This window comes from Argentina silus (genome assembly GCF_951799395.1).
Source record: "Argentina silus genome assembly, chromosome: 6".
NCBI classification, from domain to species: Eukaryota; Metazoa; Chordata; class Actinopteri; order Argentiniformes; family Argentinidae; genus Argentina; species Argentina silus.
The window spans coordinates 12083953-12104277 of NC_139660.1; the positions used below are offsets into that span (position 1 = coordinate 12083953).

At 45.2% G+C, this 20325-nt stretch overlaps 1 protein-coding gene across 4 annotated transcripts in view; it reads right to left on the reverse strand.

Moving 5' to 3' along the window:
* The window catches only part of nfia (nuclear factor I/A), a 105692-nt gene that overhangs the window by 77764 nt on the left and 7603 nt on the right, over positions 1–20325 (reverse strand). For all 4 annotated transcript variants that reach the window (XM_083671294.1, XM_083671295.1, XM_083671293.1 and 1 more), the window contains exon 2: positions 18232–18760. In XM_083671294.1, the coding sequence (XP_083527420.1) occupies positions 18232–18760 (529 nt within the window). The remainder of the gene's footprint in view (positions 1–18231; positions 18761–20325) is intronic.

Below are 20325 nucleotides of genomic sequence, written 5' to 3' on the forward strand. Positions count from 1 at the left end.
CTGATTAGGGCACTTATGGTGCGAACAGGGCTTGGGCTTTATTTGAACTCAGTGGGGCTTCAGAGACGCAATCAGTTTTGTTTCATTTTCAATCAATTCAAAATGTAATCCTTTCAATCAAGTAAGCCCTGGCCTCTCTAAAATACCCCCGCCATCAACAGATATACAAATGTGTTTATGTCTTCCTAATCCGCTGGATATAGATAAGGAAGGATGAATATGTGCCACAAAGCATCATGGACGTAGTTTGTGTGTGCGCATGACTACTGCTTGAGAAACAGCGGTTGAAGAGAGAGGGTTAGAGAGAGAGAGAGAGACCATGAGAGTCAGAAACCCAATCCCCATCCGATCAATCTCACGGGCTGGACGTAGAGGCAGGCTGGGTTTTCCCTCTCACACACACACACACACACACACACACACACACACACACACACACACACACACACACACACACACACACACACACACACACACACACACACACACACACACACACACACACACACACACACACACACACGGAGGAGGAGGAGGAAGAAAAGATGAAGAGGGGTTGGTGGGGACTCCTGGACTTTCCCCATCCGTTTTCATCAGGTCTTTTTAAAAAGCCCCAGCATTAACGCGGGTAGCCACGTCCATGGCCGACAAACAAAACAACAACAACAACAAAAGGCGGGCCCCCTTGTGTACCGTCCGCCGGGCATCAATTATGCATGGGCAGATTAGGGTGAAGAAGCAGCAGTAGCCGTGGCGGAGGAGGAGAAGGCAAACAGACAGGACAAGGGACCGCGGCGAGGCCGGGCTCCGTGCACGTCCGTTATCAGCCGCTCCCTGCGCAAACCCCTACTTAAATTCCCCCTCTAATTCCCCAGCACACGGCCCGCTTTCCAGATGGGCCCCGAGCCTCGCGGCCTCCGCCAGCAACAGCTTGCACTGTGTTTGTTGAAAACAAAGATGACGGATTAAATATCATGTGCCGCGCAGCGCAGGGGGAACGGACGGACGGGGAGAGGGAGAAAGAGAGAGAGGGAGATCATTTGCTGTTTTCCAGAGCAAATAGCGAGGACTCGGGAGGAAGACCTTGCTCTCTTTCTATTTTTTTTTATTTATCCGAAAGCAAAAAATTAATCTTACCCCTGTGAAAACAAGAGGCATCCCTCTCTCTCTCACACTCTCTTTCTCTCTCGCTCTCTAGCGCTCCTACAATGCCACCACTACTGAGCATGCGCTGGTGCCCTCGTGGTTCTGTGTTATGTGGCGCTGTGTTAGTGTGGTCAAGCCTGGTTGGTTGGCGCAATTATAGTGAGGAGCAGGGGTACTGGCTTGTACCCGCCTATCTATATCATCTTTCTCCCTTTCCATCTCCTTCTCCCTCCATCTTTCTTCTCTCTTTCTCTTTCCATCTCAACCTTTCTCTGCCTATTCCTATGCCAATATCACCCTCTTTTTTCCTGTCTCTTTCCCGCTGTCTCCATTCCTCTCTCGCTCTCTCTCTCTGGGCAGGAGCTGTGCCATTGTTCACTCTCCAGGCCTTCCAGCCCCACTCCATCTCCCCACTCACTGTTAATTACCACACAGGATACCTCAGACATGCAGACACACGGGGGAGCCCAATATTGTGACATGACACAAATTCTATTCGCCTCAAATAATTTCCCCCTGCTTTATTTGGCTGTGTATTTTTTTGTTTGTTTCTAACGGCTGTCGTTTTTTTCCCCCCCTCCTCGACGTGGCTGTGAATTCAAACACGGCCGTTCAAGAGAATGCTTAATGGGGTCAATTAAGTTATTTACAATGAGGCAATCTGTAAAATGGAAAAAACTGCATTTGGCTCAGGCGAACGCACTCGGAAACAGGATTGCTGGAACAATGTGCAGTATTAATCAGGCTGCCACACAAGTCAGGCAGGCTACAGTACACAAGCCAAGGGTTTGAATGCAGACACTGCACACTCACTAGTCTAGTGGTAGTGTGCTCTTTGTGTGTGTGTGTGTGTGTGTGTGTGTGTGTGTGTGTGTGTCTACGTGTGTACAGTATGTAGTTAGTTTAGTAGTTTATGAAGTTGTCTAGCAACAATATATATATATGCCATTTAGCTGACGCTTTTATCCAAAGCGACTTACATTGCATTGAGTACATTGAGCAGGAATCAAACCCACAATCTAAGCGTTGTTAGCGCCATGCTTTACCAACTGAGCCACAGAGGATGTATTGAACAGAATGAAATGTAAAAACAAAGATAGTCTTTTCACATTTACCAACTTTGACATCAATAATTCTCCAAATCTGATGTTAAAAAAATAAATAATAATAATAATAATTCTCAAAATACTGATGTTAACCTTTGCTATAGTTATTAACAAAGAGCAATGCCAGTCCACTGTATGGTGAGCATTCCTGGCCCATACAGTGTGTGTGTGTGTGTGTGTGTGTGTGTGAGTGTGAGTGTGAGTGTGAGTGTGAGTGTGAGTGTGAGTGTGAGTGTGTGTGTGTGTGTGTACGTATTCACCCAACAGAAATAAGCATAAACAGATCAATGCCTCATGCTGTTCTGATAACTGAATACATGAATTCACATTACGCATCTGCTCCATCATACCATTGATTTCTCTGAATGGACCTGCGTTCCCTCAGAGAGGGAGAGAGAGGCCCTTCCACTCTAATCAAAACCATGTTGAAAATCCACGCTCTTTCTCCTTAGAGTCTTTAAGAAGAATTTAGAGAATTAGGTTTTACATTCATTACTGCAGAACTCAGATTATTGCAAACGCCTTAAAACACATTCTTCTTCTAGACTGGGGTCTGGTTTGACCACAGTGCAACAGGCCTGAGTTGACTGGGGAGGGGGCAGGCAGGCAGGCAGGCGGGAGGGAGGGAGGGGGCTACCACTTTAAAGATGCTGTCTATGCTGTGATTTAAGTGCAGTGTGTGTGCGTAAGGGGGGTGGGGGGGGCTATTTAATAGAGCCTGCGGCTAATTGCTCCTGTGGCACCTAAACCGTCTCCCTCAAAAGCCCTTGGAACCCAGAGAATGACGATGCTGCTGCTACTAATGCTGACACAGGAGCTTAGTGGTGGTCACACCTTCACACAAACAAGAGAGAGGAGAGGAGAGGAGAGGAGAGGAGAGGAGAAGAACGGAGAGGAGAGGAGAGGAGAGGAACGGAGAGGAGAGGAGAGGAGAGGAGAGGAGAGGAACGGAGAGGAGAGGAGAGGAGAGGAGAGGAGAGCAGATAACTTGTTGTTCTGCCAGGAAAGTATGCAAAAGGAATAAGAGAGATTCAACACTCCACACAGAAAAGCAAACAAAAAAAGCTTCTTGCTGGTATGACTTATGCGGGTCAGGGGAGAGCAGGTTTCGCCGCGGCCACACAAATTATCCTGCTCTCTCTCCCTCTCTGCAGTGAGAGAGCATTTGGGCCGGGGAGGAGAGGGGAGGGCGGCGCACTACAGGGGTAATAATACACCCCAAAGCCTGTCATTTCAGCTCCTCTCAGCGCTGGGCAGGCCCACAAAATAGAAATATCACTTTCTCTCTTTCTGGCCTCCCTCCTCCCTGAGCTCCTCACTGCTCTCTCTGCTGCATGCTGAATCACCCTAGCAAAGGAAGGAGAGAGAGAGAGAGAGAGAGAGAGAGAGAGAGAGAGAGAGAGAGAGAGAGAGAGAGAGAGAGAGAGAAAGAGGTGAGAGAGAAGAAATGGTGAGGGGAAGGGAGGAGAAAGAAAGGTATGAAGACAAAGAAGGAGCTAGGAGAAAGGGAGAGTGCATGGTCACAGCACTTGTCTGTAGTTTGTTTGTGGTGGCACAGCAAGGCACATCATGGTGGTGGTGGAGGCGAGCAGCTGCAGAGCAGGCCTCACTACACAAACGCAGCCCTGCACAGCTAAACCTCCACACTCATCTCCCTCTCATTTCCAAAACCTCAAGCATCTGGAGTTTTGGGTAGCGTTCTCAAATAAACCCCAGGAACAAGTGTATTTGGGTTTTCCGCGGCTAACAATCTGAGCTCTGCCCGCATGCAGCTCAAGTGCAGCACAATGCTGCTAGCTTAGCGAAGAATGTTATCTGCAATCAACAAGATCATAAACAACCAATGTTAAGAGCTGGGTCTGTGACCATGTCATTCCCTGTTCGAGTGAACACATGCATAGGAAGAACCTACAGGGCTGTTCAGAAAGCCTTTATGGCTACATAACTGTGTCTATTGTAACACCTTGAAATAAAAGCTGGAGATGGAGGTGATGTCCACCTGAAGGTGCTTTCAACAGACCTCTCTGTCTTTAGTAGATGTTAGGAGAGAGAGGGAGAGAGAGAGAGGGGGGGGGGGGGGGGAGAGAGAGAGAGAGAGAGAGAGAGAGAGAGAAGCGTGAATTGGGTTGTGACCTTGGGCTCCGTGAGCACAGGCACAATCACTGTGGTCCTGTCGCATCAACACAGGGATATGACAGCATGCCAACAAAACCCCGGCGCTCAAACATCTGGTTTCCATCTCCAGGAGAGAGCACAAAACCACTTCTAGGCTGCATAGTTTTCTCACAGTCCCAACCCGGCCCGCTCAAATGTTGCGTATGGGGAGGAGAGAGACTGATACAGGCAGTGCTACAGTATATTTTCTCTCGTTAGCCCAACTTTAATGTAACAACAATTAAGTTGACATTGTGAATTGCGCTTGTTGTAGACTCAAAAGAGAAACCAGTGAGAAACCAACCTTTTTTGCATTCTGAGTTGTTTCACATGACCTAAAGCCCCCAACTTCTGCAAAATGGCCTGCAGGAGATCTATAAAACTATTTTTTTTCATTTTCAAATGGTCTGCTATGGTGACCCAGGCTCAAAATAGCCCTTTAAAAAACTATTTGCAAACTTAAGCAATAAAGTTAGATATGATCCAACACAAAACGCTCGATTGAGGTTAGGGTAATAAAGGATTTGGGCTTCCGATTTTCTACAGAATTCAACACAATCAATATCATTATGACCTCAATAACACATACTAGAGCCACAGTACCATATCTACAGTATATATTTAAGCCCCTGGTCCCACCTTAACCGTGGGTGAGAAAAGCCCAAAGGAGTTTTAATTGCTGACAAGAAAGGCGAGTCGTTAAAGCGCAGGATGGCTTTTATCTTAACCAGAGACGCTTTAGGATTAAGTCTCTTCAGTGGGTCGGCATTGTTTCAGAGAGGGACAAGGGGAACGGGGGTGGGGGGTGTTGCAACAAGTTATGCAGATGAGATGTTAATTAGGCAAATGGTGAATTAGGGACTATACCAGTACAAACCAGCCCCATTGGAATGGGGAGTGTGGGAATGGGGGTGCCTGTATGAGCCAGCTGCACCCCTTGCCTCCATGTTCACCCCTCCGCCCTCCCTCATGCATCATTTCATCATCCACCCTCCCTCCATCCGCTGTTATACCTCATCTTAGACGCGACTGCATATTGAATTCACGATTAGTTTGACAATTTTATTTGGTTGTATGGACAGTTGTTGGTAGATAAAATATGGCTCTTTGGATGAAGTATCTTTCCTATGTGGAGCTGCATGAAACTGGGTGCTCATGAGGTTCTGATGGAAACCCCTCTAAATGGATGAATAGCGATTCAGATGCTAATGAGAGAGAAGAGGAGGCAAACTGGATGTTTTGTTGTTGTTGTTTTTTCTAATTTCTTGTTTGTTCTACGTCTGCTCAGGCAGTGTTGGTCGGGGGGTTTGGGGGGGTTAACTCTTCGAGGGTACAGCCTCGGGGTCTGAGGGATTTCAAGGAGCTCCTCTTGTTCTCTAGATGTGTGTTCACACATAATGGGGCGGCTGTTAACATGGCCCCAGAGGAATCACCAGAGGCCGTTTCTCTTTAAGACGAGTTTCCCAACAATGATGGGAACCTTTTGGAAACCATAACAAGATAAGTCTATGTGAAAGACAAATAATCAACGGTTCTGCACAATTAAAATCTGTTGCATTACCTAATATTCAAATATATTTTAGTAGTGCTGGTCCTCAAAGCCACCTCTGAATATGTACTCAGTTAATCTCCACATGGGATTATCAATACGTCTGGGATTCCAACCCCAGACACAGACGACAAAGATATCTGTCACTGCTATATTTCCTGTGAGAACACAGAGAGGAATGAACAGTCAGTCAGTCTGTACAGAGTGAGAGGCGCTATACTCCTATCCGCACTGGCTGAGCTGCAGCAGAGGTATAAATTCTTCATTGTTTATTGGCTGTCAAATTCTAAACAATACTTGCTGTGTCTTGCATACTGTGGCAACCCCCTGGGAAACAAGGTGGGATGCTACTGGCTCAAGAGAGACGAAAACCGAACCACTTTAACGAATGCTTCTCAAGCCATAACTTCATAAATAATGTCTACAGCGCAGACATGACTAAAAATAAAGATTATTCTGATGCACCGATACATTTCAGAAGATAAATGTCTACACATATTTCAGACATCAAGTGCTGGGATGATTTCAGTGAAATTCCCCTCCTTCAGTCTATAAGTAATTGAAAAACTGCAGCGATATTGACTCCCATCTCCAGCAACACAGAGAGACGACTAAGACGCTTGTGTAGAGATAGGGCACGTCAGTACATTTTAGAGGACACAGCCTTGTGGAGTGTCAAGCATTTTGAGGGTATTAGCTTATATGCCTCCCCCCAGCCCGCCCTCTCTCTCTCTCTCTCTCCTCTCTGCACCCTTGAAAGCATGTGGTGACCCAGGGATGTGTAAAATGGGGGGCCAAATGAATTGCTTGGGCACTTGAGCTCTCCCAGCCATTACAGCGGGCTGCCCTACCTGTGTTGAGTCAGCAGTCCGCTCACTCTATTCGTCTAATGGACAGCGCAGGAATTTAATTAGCAGGAAGCCGCAGAGTGGGGGGCTGAAGATTCCCTGAGACTAAAAGAGAAACAGAGCTGTGTGCGTGTGTGTGTGTTCACCGTCCCGTAGAGGGGACACTATCCAGCTACTCTACTCTGTCTGTCATACAACCAGTACTACAGTAGGTCTTCAACAGAGAAGGCTGATGGAGGAAGAAATCGGTAGGACAGGATACCATTCCTCATTCCATTTCATGCATTACAATGAGCCTGCCCTCCGATTTCTACCTCCACCAACCTCCCCTGATGTCCAAACTAAGCCACTGTACTACAATAAGTCCATATATGTTTTGCCAAAATGCAAAGGTTTCAATGGCAGCAAGTGGTCTTGTTTGTGGTGTGAGATGAGGGATAGGGCAGCCCCCTCTGGGCCTCTCCTCTCCAACAGGGTTCTGCAGAAGGACATCAACAGAAAATAGCTCTCAATAACCAGACAACTATCCCACCTGTACCATGCAGAGAGAGAGAGAGAGAGAGAGAGGGAGAGAGTGACAGAGGGGAAGCGGAGAGAGAGAGAGAGAGAGAGAGAGAGATGGAGACGGGGGTAGATTGATATGGTGGGAGTGAGAGAAGAGAGGGAGTGGAGAGAGAGAGAGAAGCACTAACTTTTGCCTGCCTGGTCACAGAGCAGAGCAGTTGGTCTGGTCACACGGCAGAGTTGCTATGATTGATTGATGCCTTATCTCAGTATATCTGACTTTGAACCATACCCTCCACCCTCTCTCTGCACTGCACAGTGGTGGGCTGAGGTGGGGGGGGTCGGATGCCACTTGTTTTCTGCACCCACTGGGGGTGAGGGCCAGGGAAACTATTTGGCTTTTGAGACACAGCAGACTTTTTTTTTTGGAGTTTCAGGAGAATATTGAGTTTCAGGAGAATATTGACTGCCTCCAGTTTTGAGGAGGACACCCAGGTAGGCTTGTTTAGGAGCAAGCATGGTTAACCATTCGATAAGCTCTGCAAAGACATCATATACAAACTTGAGCCTGCCTAATAAAAATAAACCCACATTGAAATGGTCATAGTTGTGACAGTAACAGCAACTAAAATGAGGTTAGCCCTCATGGTCATACCCTTACTTGCCTGAATAGAAACTCAAACAGCCCCCAGCCCCCCCCCCCCCCCCCCCCCCCCCCCCCCCCCCACTTTATTCTGCCGGCTGCGTGCATTGCTTTAGCCCGCAGGGGTGCGCCCAGTCTTGCTCTGTCTACAACAACACTACTTCTGCTGGCGCCACTGCTGGTCGCCATAACCCCCTACCCCAAACAAAAGGAATCTCTCCAAAATATTCAGTATTTCACGATAGGAGTTCTCCGGGGGCAGACACCTCGATGGTGTGAAGTAACATGAGCTTCCATTACTAGAGGGAGGCCCCGGCACTCTCTATCAGTTTGATTTCAGGTTGGTCTTCATGATGGAAACAGGAAACAGGGGATGGGTGGGCGGAGGAGTTTCTCCTTTTTTTGTTAGAAATTTTAACAAATTATCTTGGTCACCCAGCCCCTTGTTCCCAGGAGGTTCACAGCTAATCAAGTCGTGCTTTTGTCTCCTCTCTGCAAACTGTTTTTGTGGTTGAAGTCCAGGAATAAATGAGGCCGTGATGACTGCTGTCGAGAAGCATTTGTGTCAGACATACCGATCAAACAAAACTGACAAGCCGACTATCCTGCAAAAGTGTACACACACACTCACTCACACACGGTTACCTCATAAAAGGTGCCGTATCAATGACCAAAAACGCACTATGAGGATTCTTCTTCTAGAACAGCAGACCTGGGGAGGGGTATTCTCCCTTTATGTCCCCTCATTCATGTCTCCCTTTGTTTGAAATCAAGGTGCTGGAGGATGTAAAGGGAAGAGAGAAGTCTGGGTCATGATTTCACATAGGGTCCTCCAAAGGGTGCAATTGATAGTCAATTCTCATGGGGGGACCCTGATTTGTTATGTGGGAGCCAAAGCCCTCCGCCCCCATGAGCCCCTCTGTAATTCGTACCACAGTCCTCATTAGACCACTGCAATACAAAACCCTTGACACTACCTCCTCTTCCTCCTCCACGACTTCTCCTATGAAGCTATGAAGAACTTCAGGAATTGGGTAAAATATCCATCTTCCCAATGCCTGCTTTTCTTTTCCGATATCTTTTTTTTTTGTTAGGCCACTAGAGCATCAAGTGTCTCCCAAGCTCTTGTTTTGACCCTGCATGCCAGAGCGGCGATGTTTACGTTTACTCCCCAATGCAGGCCAGCAGTGCGTAATTGCTAATGTGTTGGGTTGATGCTCCATGTTTTCTTGAAGGAGTGCCCGTCCTCGCCGCTGAAATAAATAAGGCGGAATTCAGTGTGTGCCAGGGCCTTGTGGCTTGGCACGCCGCACGCGCGCCACAGCCTTATTATCCTTATTTACTTATTTATTTATATTTCCCTGCTCCACACACAGATGGAGGGACTGAGGGCAAAGGGCCGGGGAGAAATAGTTCAATAATTCAAAGTCGACTCCACACTTAGCCTTGCCCCCCCTCAACCCTTCACTTGTCAATAATTAAAAACTAACATCTGACAATATGAGCGCAAAGACATGCACACACACAAAATAAAAAACAAAAAAAACAAAAAAGAAATGTGAGTGTGTTTGCAATGCCACAGCCTCGTTACAAAATGGGCCCTTTGTATGCTTCACCTCTTGGACGCTGTCCAAAGCGCCGGACAGTTTTCCTTAAAATATGCACAGCGTTCACCCCTTCTCCGGCACTCTGGGGCCTTGGGATGGCTTCCTTTCAAACCCCGGCGCTGCTGCTTAACTCGCAGGCAAAACCCAGGCGCTTCGTCAACCTTATGATTACCATCCTCATCACTCGCAATTAGGTCTGAATTCTAGATTTTCCTGTGTTTTCCTTTTTTTCCCCACAACCAATCACAACCCTCCATTTCTTTATCACCACAGTTTATCTGCAACCGAACTGCAGTTGTTTGGGGGAGAAGAGGGGGGATGGGGAGGGATTGAAACACTAGCCCCAGTGTTTCAGATTCATACTTCCCCTGTATAAAAAGAGGGAGATGGATCTGCCGCTTCTTGCCGGTACATCACGAGGAGGAACAGGTCACTCACTCACGGTTTAATCACCGCAGGGCGAGGAGGGGGACCCTGGGACTGCAGGCCCAGAGGCAGACGGTTGGCCTGACCTCCATTCTTAACTACAGAGTAGCAGAGAGAGACAACTAGACACCTCGACACACACACACACACACACACACACACTTGCTAAAGACTCAATAACACCCCCAACAGCCTTAATCCTTCACTTTCATCAATCATCATCAGCTAAAATTATGATAATTCAAATGAATATAGGTGACATCATATATAAACTACTGTGAATATTAGTACATTTTGACAAGAGACCACATACATCTTTCTTTAACTGAAAGTAAACTCAGCAGTACAGGGTAGCAATTCCGGAAACATTCTCTATAACACAACTAAAACTACAGTGATCACTCACATATAAACAGACACCAAAATGAACACACACACACGCAAGAAGAACTAGATCAGCAAAGCCCTAGTCTTTCCTTTATATTTCACCAGCCATACGGTAGTTTATTTTTCACTTCTTTCACCATCTGTAGCAACTTTCCCCTGCAGACGGTTGCAGCTGTCCCGTTTCATGTCTGCACGGTCTTTTATACTCCAGTCCCGAATGGCTTCAGCACACAATGGTGAAGCGTCTGTGGATCACAGACAGGGCCTTGGCTCTTGTCTTGGCACAGAGCTCAACCTTTCAAGATCATGTACAGCACAATACCCACCCACAGCCACGGACAGTAAAAAACTCAATTGTAGGAATACATTTGGTAACGCTCAAATTTAGTTTTCCCCTACAACTTCCTCTGTTGTCTACCGGTGCTAATTTAGTTAATCTGCCCCCTGACTGTACGTTCACCCCCCCAATCTTCACCAACTGGACATGTAGCGATGGACTACGGCCCCTCAGTCTTGTACCTTTTGTTGGACTGCCATGTATTTTGCTGACTGACCGATATCGCCTCCCAACTGTATAAAGCATATGCATGTTTCTTTTAACTGTATCTCGTGTAAGAGAAACAAATTTCAAACAAATCTGTCGGCCCATAGGACCGGCGTGTGGGTCCAGCCAGACTCCATTTTGAGTTGGCATGCGTCAAGCGGCACTGACTTGGTAACTAGAGGCCGGAGTGAGAAAAGGCTCAGAGTGGCGCAGGAGAGAGGAGCCTCTCAGTTGCTAAGATCCCCTCTATAAAGACAGTTACTCTATTTTACTACTGACTGGCACAAATCACAGTCCACAACAGCACATTCTTGCAGCTCCCTCAACAAAGACGGGGGAAGGAGCTGACATTTAAACACAGTCCATCCTGAGCTCGGGTGCACACACATTGCAGGCCCTGTCCCTTTTTGTCCCTTTCTTTCCCCTGTTCCTCCCCTCTCAATCGTCTGCAGTGTGTGTGTGTGTGTGTGTGTGTGTGTGTGTGTGTGTGTGTGTGTGTGTGTGTGTACACGTTTCAAAGCATACTCGCACCACTGACATGCGGCTGTCACGTGGTATGGCAAATCAACGTGCAGGACGACAAGTGGAATGTTCTGAGGCCAACGGTGAGAAGAATGGCTTGTTTCTACCTCTCTGCTGGGCGTATGGTTCGTTCGTTCAATGTACAAAAAAAAGGACAGAAAAAATGTCCTAGCTGGTAATTAGATGATTAGCACAGTTTCCCCATCTCAGGCCCGTACAGCACATGAGCTGTCTGCCCCACCATTCAAATGAAGTCCTCATCAAGTCCTAATACAATCAAAGTGCACACACAATAAAGACTGAGCAATGACTAGTGCTGCGGCTAGCGGGGAGCTAAGACAATGGGACTCTTGTTGAATGGCGTGTGGGTACAAAGGGGCCATTCTCAGAAGTTAGCCAAAGCTGCTGTTCTGAAACAGGGAAGAGACGTCTAGTACCCGTGTATAAGTCCTGAATGGAGACGTTTGGGATAGCTATGGTTCCACTCATTTCAGTTCGCTAGACTTTAACTCCTTTGGAGCTGGCGTGAGCAACAAATACAGCCAACATTTTAATAGATACTGAATAGGTAAGCATATATCAAGCAAATATCCAACATGCAAGAGAGAAACATGCGTGGGTAACATGTCAAATATCTGAAAAACAATGTCCTATCAGTCCTACAAAATGGAGGCCCACAGATTATTGTCAATCTATCTCATGGACAACCACAGGATCCCTTCAAAAAAGAAAAGACAAATGGCAAGCTTTAGACAGCTTGGCACACACACATCTCTGTCACCCCTCTCTTCTGCTAGCTGCTGGGGGACTTCCTGGGTTGACTGGGGTATTAATGCAGAATTAATTAGCCCCCAACTTCAACCAGTGCCAATCCCCCCTTTGTCCGCCTGGCGCTGCTATGCCACACTGAGGAGGAGCAGCGCTCAGAGCCCCAACGCATCTAGGTGCCCACTTTACCCACATGCTAGACCAACGCTCGCTAGTTGCTACGTATACTGAGCAACACTGTTCAAACCTGGCTTGGTGTTCTCAAAAATCTACATTCAGAATATGAGGTTTAGAATGGCACTAATCTAATGTATGCTTCATCTATGGAGAGGTATTAAGGTATTGGAAAATTGTGTATTGCCTGCTCTGAAATGTGCCGGCTAGTGTTTGGACAAGAAAGCATTTTGTTCCAACAAAAAATAATGAAACAAAGAAATTGACAAAGGCAGAGAAATAGGAGGTGTCCTCAAAATGGTCAAGACAACAAAGGGTACACGTTTACTTTTGGGTTTTTTTTGTTTTGGGGATCGCTGATGCCTAAAACCCTTGTCTGGAATCAGAAAATATGTTCCAAATCTGTACATTTTAAGGATTCCGGGGGAGAGCTCAGCGTTGACAATGACACTTTAAACGGATTACCTGAATTTGCTGCGCATTCAGGTTTATGAGATGATATTTACCCACAGAGGGAGGAATACACTGTTGTTCGACAAAAATCTTACAGTGTTTCCCCCATCTGAGAACCTTGATCTGCTTTGTTTAATCCAATAGAACCACAGCACAAACGGTTCAACAGAAGGTCATATCCACTGATATTAAAAAGACAGTGCATAGTGACAGATCATCTGATCCCAGGCGGGTTAGTCCTTTGGCACTGAGGGCTGTGTGCCAGCTTCGGGATTTTCTCTAGTCGGTCATCTACATGGCAGCAGCCACAGAAATGTGCTATTACGCGTTGATATCAAACACTTGACAATGAGGCATTTTTATGAATGGGCCTCAACCTCAATTACAATGAATGGTACTGTGTGTGTGTGTGTGTGTGTGTGTGTGTGTGTGTGTGTGTGTGTGTGTGTGTGTGTGTGTGTGCGTGTGGGTGTGTGCGCGTGTACTAATGTACTTATGAAAGAGAGTGTGGTGACATAGTCATTGTTGTAGTCATTTCTCTGGCAGTTGGGGGGGGGGGGGCAAAACAGGGCTGAATGAGTGGGTGGGGGGTGTGGGGGGGTCCCAACCCACAATGTGTACTGCAGTAACCACAACAAAGGCTGTGGTTAATCCCACAATCGCCTTAAATAGCTCGAAATTATTGTTATTTCTCAGCCTCTGGAAGGGAAGGGAAATATAAAACGTCTGAAACATGAGACAAGCCAAAAGTCAGCATGTAGATATTGGCAGATTTTGTTACTCTCAGCGAAACCCCCTGGGCTACAACAAAACCGCCATCTTTGTGTTTGCACCGTTACAAAGGAACGGCTTGTGTCTCTTCCCTCTCTTCCCACCTCAGTTTACAGTTGTGGCTGACAGTCTAGATGTCAGCAAACTAGAGTGTGTGTGTATGTGTGTTACATGGAAGGCACTGTTCTTAACCAACCTGAGGAGATTTAGCCCAAACCTATCCATGTAAACAGTCACTGCTCCCGGGTAGTAAAATAGAATGGATTGAGTCTTTACTTTTTATCAGAACTTAAAAGTTACAGTGCCTTGAGGATGTATCGTCAAAGCTAACAAGTTTAGAGAGACACAGCCCAAATCTCTTTAAGAGCTCAGAGATAAATAGATCAGAGGTCTTTACAGACATTCAACACACACAAACTGTTTGTTCTTCTCTACCAGCGGGGTCATATAAGGTAAGTATAAATATCTAACAGCGGCCCTGGAAATGTTCACATAGGTCCACTCAGTGGCATGTTGTTATCTCTAACCAGTGATATCCTTCAATTGTATTGCGTACAGCAGAACAAAAAGTGAGGTGGAAAGGTAGGGTAAAGGTAAGGTCAAAAACGGAGGGTGAATTTATGTTCATTTACATTAGGAACCTCATTCCTCCACACTGATCAACTATGCTGCTTTCTCAACTGCAGAAAAGGTGCGCTATGAGAGATTGACAATCATTTTGTGCAGTTTTGTGTCACTGTTGCCCATGTTCTTTGGGTAATTTTTCATCATTGGTCTAAAATAACTGACACACCACGGAACCTCACCCAGTGTCTTGCACTTAGTCACAGGACCACAAACCCCTTGTCTTTTCTTCCTACTCTCCTACCCGGTGTGTCTCCAGCAGCCAGTCAGGTGGAGTGCTTATCAGGTCCTGAGGGTGATAACGATCATACAGACGCTAGTGCACTGTGTGAGGCCCTCACCGTCTAGCGTCCACCACACCATTTCAAACACTCCCTACCTCACACAAACTCTGCCTCTCCATTAAAAGGGAAAACACATTGGGTGATTGGATTCCTAAGTGCCCATTATCTTGATTTGGCAATCAAGGTGTGCATCAAAGACCCTGAATCTTTACCAAGAGTGACTATCCCATTTGAATTATTAGACCAGTCAGCCCACGAGACAGGTTTCCAATACGAGCCAGTCTACTTGCACTTGGCATGAAATATGACATGACGGCATGGTTTGCATGGGTGTAGGTTTGATTCTAAATTTAACGGGGACAATAATGCACAAATTCTGAATAGAAATTTGGGCGGCAAATGTATGTATAGTTTCTAAATCGTCCTCTTTCTAACATTGAGGGGGACATACCCCCCTGTTGGTTTGTAGTCTTGAGACAGAAATCGGTCTTGCCACATACAATGTACAATGTTTCATAGCAACATATGCTGTTACTCTGCTGCTTGTGCAATTGTAAAGTTTTTGTGCCAAGTGGCTTTTAGCTAAAGTAAATAAATGTTATCTTAAATGCAACATAATTGTATGACTTTGTTAAACCACTACTGCAAAGGCTAACCAACCAACAATTTAAAAAAAACACTGATTCAAAAAGCCAAATATATCTAGAATAAATGTGATACAACCAGCTGAATTTATTTATTTTTTTAGCTTCATTAAAGAAACAGCTCAAACGGTTGCTTGTCAATGGCTAATCTCAACTAATTTATAACTAGCCCCACTCGCCTCAGTGAAAGTGGGCTGTTTTAACAAGAGGTCAAAGAGGCTTCCAAAGCCAGAGCACTCCCTCCGCTTGACTGACTGCTAATGAGGGGGGATGTTTATCTAAGGGGTCAAATGCTTAGAAGATAGGGGTCAAGACCCTAACATCTTAAGTCATGACCTTTCCCACGTGTGGAGTGTTCCTGTGATAGCGACACCCATTGCAGGGTGGGGAGTGGAGGTCGTAAATTAGCCCTGTCCACGCTGCCTGCTCCCAAGTCAAAGGGGGGGGGTGCCCTTTGACACTATATTGTTCCTAAAGATGGCGCACCATGTGAGCTTGTGATGGGGTGAAACAACGCAGGGGAAAGCCTGGTAATAGACTGCTATCCACAACCCATCCCCACAAAACATTTTTAAAAATCGCTATTTGAAATTTACGAGATCGTATCAGATTTTACAATCCAACAAACCACCAAATAAATTGATAGGCCAGAGTTGATAATTGTGATATTAAGAAAATCAACTCTGGTCTGCAAAAAGTTGTGGAGGACTTTGTGGAGCAGTTTAACAACAGCAATACTGTGATAATAAAAATCTAGTAGATTTAATGTTGATAAATAGTTTGGTGGCATGATGGTGTTTGCATGGGGAGGGGGGCACAGACAGGTACCCTTCTACCACCCCTTGACCAGGCAGCAGTGGGGGGTGAATTTAATTACCGACTTAGGCTGCCCTGAAAAACCCCACCTTCGGCATCTGCGCATGAGGTCAGCCTCTCTTAAGATGGCTTTTAATCAACAGAGCTCTAGAAATGCTCCGCTGCTTTAAATAAGGCACAGGAAGAAACCTGATCCTGTAGGACGAGGCGACGAGAGAGAGAGAGAGAGAGAGAGAGAGAGAGAGAGAGAGAGAGAGAGAGAGAGAGAGAGAGAGAGAGAGAGAGAGAGAGAGAGTGAGAGTGAGAGGGTAAACTGCAGACTTATAACTCTACTACAGGCAGACCTCCATGCTCTGTGGATACTCCATTTCTTTCCTCACCCTCTTGTTTTCTCGCTGACACCTCATTCACAGATGAGATGAGTAAAAAGGGGGGGGAAAATGAACTTCAGTCATCAGAATGCTTGCGGGAGCTATGCACTCATGAATAGGCTTGCAGAACATCACATTCTGGGGCTTGGGAGGGTGGTGGGGATAACATTTTAGCAACAATGGGCCTGAGATTTTGTCAATAACTAGAGTAAGTACATAAAACAACAGTGCAATAAGTTACTTTGTAAATATGTGTGTGCTACAGATTATATTTGAGGTTTGAGTAGTCTGCAAGAAGCCACTGCAAATGCTCATGAAATTCATGGTGAGGCCCAGGGTGCCTTGCTCACTTACTCAGACAAAAACCCTCCAAAGGATTATTATGTTTGTGCCAGGCCCAAGTTAAAATCTCTTGGATCCCCTTTCAACAGGACTGAAAAATAGTACTGCGTGTCTCTCACAAAGTAACTTCAACCCTGTATTTCAAGCATTAGAGATATTTGTCTAAAATCACTATAAGTCCTCACTAAATACGTATGGGGTAATTCTCTACATAGGTGCTGTCATAGCAAGCATACAGTATGAATAGATGAACAAAGCTTTGAATTAATGTGAGAGGCAAGTGGCAGTATATGATGGTAAAATGGGGCATTCTGCCTGGCACGTAGGCTCACATAGGCTTTCGTGAAACCATTTGTTGGGGAGACGATTGTAATTAAGGTACTTGGTTTGCCTGGTGAAACAGATCTTTCCAGACCTTGCGAGTGAAAGTGAGTGTTTGTGTTGCTGTCAGTGGAGGAAGGATCCCCTGCTGCCTTTTGCCAATTACCAGTTCCTTCATCGGCTATTGGCATTAGATTTTACTCTTAGAGTGAGTTAGACAAGCACAAAATCTAATTAATGTATCCTTAAAGATTTTCCACACTCTAGAACATGTGTAAGGTACATTCAGTGTCTTAAAAACCTGAGGGAAAACACTGAATAGTGCATCTTTGCTCTAAAAATTAAGAAAACCAAAATAACGCCAATTATTTGGAATGATCACTTTTTAATTAAGGCCTTGCAATAAATCAATGGTTAATGGAAGACAAATCAAGAAATAAGCCTGATAGCATTTAGAAGTTTTTAAATTCACCAAATAGTCAATTTACTAATGTATTCAGGAGTGTTTCCTCACCCACCACAAACAGTATCCGCTACTACTCTCTACTGCACACAGAAATAATTCAACCAAAAAATCTTCAAAAAAACCAATGTTGAATTTATCAGAAATAGAAAACGTGCTGAGCAATCACGATGGAGATAATTGTGTTTTTGAGGCAACTGACTAGGTCGTCTTACGGTGTGCCAACTTCCCCCCCCAAAATCTGGCCCGTCTTAAACAGGGAGAGGCCAGCCAGTGCAAGGAATTTGGCAGAGTTGTCCCGCTTTTCCCAGACTACTGCTTTATTGACCACTGATGAAATTATGGGTGTCTGCTACAGATAACATTTGTGTCTGCATACAAAAAAGGGAAAAGGCTGAGCAATGTTGCTGGGTTTGGTAAGGGCAAGGTGAATTGACGTCCTTCAATGAAAATAAATCACTTTTGCATAGGTGCAGAGAACTAGTCTGAACTTGGTTGATGCAGATTTGGTGAGTGACCTGAGTGTGTTCCTTAAAAAATAGATTCTTGGTGTCAACTACACCCAGTGCATTGGCCTGAGCTCAATGATAAGGTCAATTTGACCCTTGAGCCCCATCCAAGTGTTTTTGTTTCAGATTAAATGAGCAACATTATCACAGATTCAATTTCATGATACCATGTTGAGAGAGTTCAACATTTCTGCAACTTCTGTGTCTTTGAAATGCGATCATGTTTAGAGGAGTTGACCAATAAAAAGGACTTACCTGCATGCACGAAGTAGGCCAAGTAGAGGTCAAGCTCCTTTACTGAAACTCCAATGTGATGGGGCTGCACACATAGCCCTGGGTTCGAGCACTGTGGAGACTTAACCAGCCTTTCGCCGTCAGTACTTTCGAGGGGAATACCTTTGAATAAAATCACCATGACCAGGTCCAACCTCCAGACTTTGTCTGCCTGGCGCAGGCAGTCAATCCTCCTCATCTTGCCCTTCTGGTCAGGGTTGGAGAGCACACAGCAAGGGGCCTTCTTCCCGGTGACGGTGAGCACAAAATCCTCCCGGAACTCGGGCCGGATGTCCTTGCGGAGCTTGGCCAAGAGGCGCGATGCCCACTTCTGCTTGACCTCAGGCTTTTCACTGAGCAGCTCGTCCTTCACTGCGCGCTCCTCTTCCTTAGACATGCGCTTCTCATGCTTCTTGAAGTACTTTCTCTTGCGGGCCTGCAAGTTGAACCATGTGTAGGCAAACGCTCGCACGTGGGGCAGCAGTGCTTCGATGAAAGGATGGAATTCATCCTATGGTAGAAAGGAACACAGGAGGAAAACAATGAATGTTGGTAACATATACATTCATAGTTAACAACAGTGTGTACAGTATATAATCCATTGAATAAAACACAAAATAATGCACCATTGCTCAAAGAACACATTATCATAATTAACATTGTGGAATCTAATTTTCTTCATTTTCATCTTAAATATTAAGCAATCAAGGACAACACAAATTCACATAGCCTACAATACTGCATGACAGAATACAATTACTCCTGAATCTTACAAATATTTTCTCCTCAATATCCAATACTTTCTAATATCTGTATTAGCCGTTTTTATTTGCAACATTTCGGCCCGTTACTATTTCAGAACAGAGCCAGCTAACACAGTGGTGTTTCTCTGCCGTACGGAGCAGTGTGAAATAAGGCCTGTCTAGGCCGCGTCTTGGCTCTTTGGCAAGAATGTGGGTCTGTGGGGGTCTGCCAGGACAGAGAAAAAGCAACAACCGAGCGGGAAAGCTGAAAGTCTATTTTTAACTGTTCTCCAAGCAAATATACTGTACATATGTGCGCACATACTCACAAAGACACACGCATGTATGTATAGGCACATTTGTACAGTAGCATTGAGAAACTGTTCCAAGACTGCTATATTATGTGTGTGTGTGTGTGTGTGTGTGTGTGTGTGTGTGTGTGTGTGTGTGTGTGTGTGTGTGTGTGTGGGTTGGGGGGGGGGGGGGTTACCAGTGAGAGAGAGCTGCACTGCTATGGGGGCAAGAATGTGGAGAGATGACATGCTGTGGATCAGTCCCAATTTGGGTTTGTTACACCTGCTACTATGATAGTCCCAGACTCTCCGTTTCCCTGGGTTATGATCCCTCTCAAACTCTGGTCTCAACAGCTAGGCTAAATCAAACCATGAAAAGTAGCACCACATCAAGCAGCATATTCAACCAGATTAATAACTTCGGAAACATATTCACATATCATATTTCTGAGAAACAAAAAAGGGTAGCAATAGATGAATGATTACTACAGTTAAAATTATTGAATTTATTTATGATTGTAAAACTATCAAACAACCTTTTTAATTATATGCATATTTTGAAATATCATATTGCAAAAAACAGACCCAAAGCTGAGCTACCGATGGAATGAGTGCTCCATCATTTGGCATAACTACACAGTAGTAAAAGACACTAGTAATGTACTAAAAGCATTATTCACAGATTTAGAAATAGTCAAATTCCACCACTTGAACAAAAACACATATCCTATATCCTGTAGTCTTAACAATGTTTTGTAGGTGCATGCCAAAAAAGATCATACAAAGAACTCTGCAATGTAACTTAGGACATAGAGCAGATAACAATAGGACATAGAGCAGATAATATCAGGTTCCTTTAGCAGTGTATTTAATTAATTAAATAATGAAACTAAATGAACATTGACAAACATCACTCCAATGTGCACTTGATTATGGTGCTGTTCTGTCAATTTACAAACGAACTTAAAAGAGGTTGGCATTGAAGGTCTGAGTGAGTGGTTGAGTGGCAAGAGACATATTTTTGATACGAGGCCCATTTG